The sequence below is a fragment of the Hyalella azteca genome, unplaced genomic scaffold (genome assembly GCF_000764305.2).
Source record: "Hyalella azteca isolate HAZT.00-mixed unplaced genomic scaffold, Hazt_2.0.2 contig6643, whole genome shotgun sequence".
In the NCBI taxonomy this organism is placed as follows: Eukaryota; Metazoa; Arthropoda; class Malacostraca; order Amphipoda; family Hyalellidae; genus Hyalella; species Hyalella azteca.
The window spans coordinates 1-4,775 of NW_025936798.1; the positions used below are offsets into that span (position 1 = coordinate 1).

The following is a 4,775-nucleotide window of genomic DNA, read 5'->3' on the forward strand; positions in this document are numbered from 1 at the left end:
TGTAACTATTCAAACATTGTCGGAAAATATCTCTGAGGCTTTTATTAGCAAGTTAGGATGAAATTCACTGAAAAACCAGAGTGAATTATTAGTCAATATTTTATGTATACAATGTAACGTATGTTGGCAATAAACTGTACAGCTATCATGAAGATTTATACATTTTCCTCTGATATACAGGGCACTGAACTTGTGAATTGTTTCTGCTCCTTTGATTTCCGAGCAAGCTTGCATGACCTTATTACACACAAAATCTATCAACAATAAACTACTGAAAATTTTTTTATAAGCATCTTCTTGAGCTCTGCAGACACCTTAACTTCCAAATCAGTGGCTAGCACAGCAGTGACCTGAAGTTGGAGATTTTGAACCGCGCGATCGGGGACATTTTTCACCCTTTTCACATTTTCAGCTGAAATTTGGGCCAATTCATGTTGAAATATGAACTAAAATATGTCTGATCCTTTATCAAAATGGTCAGGTGGTTACTCTTAGTTCACTTGACATGGAATGACCCTAAAGCCTTCATTGGTTGTCCTTTTCACCTATTGTTGAAGTTTTCTTATAATTTACGCATGACAAATTGATTGTATTATCAACTTCAAATTCTCATTTGGCAGGCGCTGTCGCAGCCGACTGTCCTGAAGGCTATGAGGTCGTCGGGTCCAAGTGCATCCACCGTTACACGGGTGGATATCTGACGTACGACGAAGCGGCCACTTACTGCTACCAGAACTTCGGCAGGCTGCCTGTGCTTAAAGACTGCGCTTCCTTCACTGATGTCGCCAACTATGTCAACGATGGATGTAAGGTTATAACAGAAAAACATGTTAAAGTCAATAGACTTGCAGAGTTAAAAACTTCTGTTTTCAAAATGTTTGTCATCTTAGAAACATTGTAAGTCGACCCTCATAAGTTAGAAGTTAATTTTTGCAAAAAAGTCTTTCCCTATGCATCAACTTGATGTTTAGTGGGACCAGAATTTCAGCGAACATAATTCATCTGTAATGGGGCTTCTGTTCAATTTTCTTACAATATCTCTATGACTATATTATCATTAGACAAACACTGTGCATGCCTCTACGCTGATTTTTGTAAACTTGGTAGTTGGCATGCCCTGTTAGCCGCGGGTGGAAGAATTTGATTCTACACTAATACTGCAGTACTTATTCACTCATAATTGACCTGTGCAAAACACACATCTTCTGTGTGATAGCCGAAAATGTCAGGTGGCTGTACCCCTTCGGCTTTGGGGTGACCGAGAAGCTGCTGGAAGTGCAACAGCCGCGCAACTCGAGGAGGTGGCCGGGTAGTTAAGAATCGGCGATAGGCCAACAGTACCGAATCAACGCTGAAAGCACTATATTAATATTATTATTACGTAATAATAACAATAGTTACACATTATTATTTTTATTAACGTTGCACTCCATCAGACACAACTGATTTCAACAACGGCTACTGGTTGGGCGCGACCAATGGAACGCTCACCAATGTTTGGCAGTGGAGTGACGGAGCGGCCGTGCAAATGGGCGCTCCGTACTGGGCCAGAGTGAGTATATCCATGTTTTTTTTCTGTTCATGACACAACATATTTGCTAAAAGAAAGCTTTTTTATGCTAAAATTTTAAATGGATGAAGCTCAACTAAGTCATGACTAGATGCAATAGGGTTGAACAATAAGATTTAGTAGACAAGTCGTTATTCTCACTTATCTTATGTTTGTGTTTGATTCGACCTACCCAAAAAAATTACTGGTGGAGCATCGATGATTATTGGTGGCTATAGGTGGAAGTTATAGGTCGAGAGCACTGTTGGCGAATCAATAAGCCATCAATGACCACCTCTTGAATTAGGTCGATAGAAATTTTCCGTTAGTTTTAAATCCAAAGCCTGTGCATTCTCACATTGATCGACATTCCTTCCAAATACGATCAAACATTTTGAGGATTACGTATACACATCAAGCAAGGCGATACCATCAACAATGTCGGAAATGAAGAAGGAACAAATAATCACAGCGCCATGTACAAAACTCGTGAGAAATCGACTTGGAGAAAAATCCATGTCTGCTCGGATCGATCTCAAGTCTCCCGCACGCAAAACCAAGCCTCTACCGCTGAGACATCGGAGATTCTGAGAGGACTTACCAAAAGAGTCATTTTGAGAGATTAAACTGAAGTATTGCATTGCAGTTTTTAATTTTATAAATTAGTATTAATAAATGAAACTATGATGCTGATTAGATGGTTCCATTAACCGCATGTTTACTCGAACACGTTATAATGTTTCAGAAAATGGCAGCTGAAAGAAATTTCGTTTATTATCTATCGAAGTTTATTTATTTGAAAATTATATAATTTTCAAAAAGGAAAGTTTAGAAAGATTTTCGACGAACATATTTTTGTGGAAAATAAGGAATGTTTAGAGGATGGAATTGACATCACTCGGTTTTGAAATGTCAGGGTGAAATTCTTCCAAAAATCCGTGCCGATGTTTTTTCTCTACCCTAATATATGGATAATCTGTCACGTAGGAATGATGCTGAGACCACATTATTATATATGTAAAGTTTAAATCAAAATAATTATGTGACGAGATAAGTTAATTTCTCATAAGTAGATAAATTACAATATCAATGTCAGTCCATAGAGAACTGCTTTGTATCTTTCAGTGAAAAGAGGACATTTTTTCCGAAAATAACAGAGTTTTTGACTAGCAATCTAACCGGAACACATTTTACAAGCAAGGCGTAGCAAGGATCGTTTCGCAACATATAATGTACCATGCCTACCTATAACCATCGGTGCGCCACCCTTTATTATTATTTGGGTAGTATAGGAAATCTATATTGGGTAATTGCATTCAGTATTTAGCGATAGAAATATTACAGCTGCACCAACCATTGTATTGAGTACTTCATGTGATGCAATTCATCAAAAAACTTTCAACAGCTCCCTCTAGTTAGATATGTTCCTCAGAATGCTGGAGAGAATTTGGAAACTGAACCTGCGGGTGGAACGGGACAGAACTGTGCTTATGTAGAACGTTCCTCGGGCTGGTTATTCCGAGACAACTCATGTCCATCTACTTTCTATCCATTTTGCTCAAGGCCTTCAGTAGATGGTGAGTTACTCTTCTGTTTTGAAGCCTTGGAAGGTAACCTGGACAGCAAAGTGGAGAGAGTAACCACTTTGTGGAGGAATTTGTTCTAAGATTTTGATTATTTTATGTAATCAACTGCCAAATTAATCCACTTGAAAGATTTTCACGAACAAACTGCAGTATTAAGTAAAATATTATAATGAGTTTGTACGTAACTTTGGCTCTCCTGTTTCATTTTCAGAAGTTAGCTCTCAATATTAGGTTGATATCTTAAAAAAATTACNCATTATTGAACGCCTGTCTCTTATACACATCTAGATGTGTATAAGAGACAGTAGTTAGTGCATGATTTGATTTGCTCAACTCACTAATTTTAGACCGAGACACTTTTATTTTTATGCATGTATAAACTTTCAATCAAAAGTTATTTTCCTCGAGCATAGATATCTGAAATCAATTGATTCCTGGAATCAATTGACTATAGAAACATTCTTTTTACTGTGCATTGGGTCTCCAGTCAGATCTGTTTTGAAAATTTGATCATTAAGATAAATTGAATAAATGCATTTAACTAAAATTTCTGGAGCAATGTATATAACGGCATTGTCGCAAACTTATGACAATACCGAATTTTGCAAGAGTTCAATTAGAAATGTACGTATTCGAAAATACGGTATATATGAAAAATTAAAACCTGGGATGGAATAAAGTCATTTTGGTAATACGAAACTTTGAAGAATCCAGGATCATGTAATATATCTGGAAATACTGAAATTTATATAATATATATTTGCCTTTCTGATGCAAACGATGTAACAATCAACACCCTGGATGATTGTTGCAATAATCATCCAGGTTGATTCTTACATTGATGCAACCAAAACAATAGAAGATGTTTGTCTCTATTCTTGCGCAGTCGTCTAGTGGACCGCAAGAACCCGACAATCCTGGCAAGCAGAACTGCCTGGAGCTGAACTGCGCGTGGATGTACCGCTTCAGCAGCGCCTGGTGCAGTGATGTGCGAAGGGTGATCTGTGAGGCAGACCCCATCTAGAGGAGTGCTGTTCATGCCCCATCTAGAGGAGTGCCCCATATTGAGTGTTTTTTATGTTCTATTTATGGGATTCTTTTAAATGTTCAGTCAAGATGGTCATAATTTCTGTCGTTTGCAGACCAGTGTTATATTGTCCTCTCTATAGAATGGCCCATCTGCAGGGTGTTTATATTATACCCGTCTTTTCCATCAAAGGATAGGAGGTCTAGAGATGGATAATCTTAGAGATTTGCGAATTATTTTCATAATTCGCAAATTTAACTAATCATTATTGATGAGGATCTCTCAAACCCACTTTTATGATAGAAGCCATATGATTAGGTCATATTATGGAATGCAAAGAATTTTTTGCGGAATTCTTGCACAAAAATTAGAAATATTGTCAGGTGGTCGGTTCTGTGACCACCTGATGGATTTTTAACTGAGAGTCAGGGTACTTTATGTTCCAATTAGGACTAAGGCAGAACAGGTGAAACACACGGTAACACTAGCTCTATTATAATAATGAACTGGCTCGGTGAGTACAGATGGAAGGGGATTGACAGGTACAGCACAAGTATGTGCCGGAGGAGTGGACTAGCATGATGACGGCTAGGCAGTACCGCTACAACTGACG

At 37.9% G+C, this 4,775-nt stretch overlaps 1 protein-coding gene across 1 annotated transcript; it reads left to right on the forward strand.

The window, feature by feature from the left end:
- Positions 1-620: 620 nt before the first annotated feature.
- LOC108678453 (C-type lectin domain family 17, member A-like) lies at positions 621-4,159 on the forward strand (the record flags this gene model as incomplete). Its single annotated transcript, XM_018166874.1, has 4 exons — positions 621-806; positions 1,437-1,552; positions 2,982-3,185; positions 4,022-4,159. Coding segments are annotated over 4 exons (644 nt in total), but the record flags the coding sequence as incomplete, so codon positions are not given.
- Between the last annotated feature and the right edge of the window lie 616 nt (positions 4,160-4,775).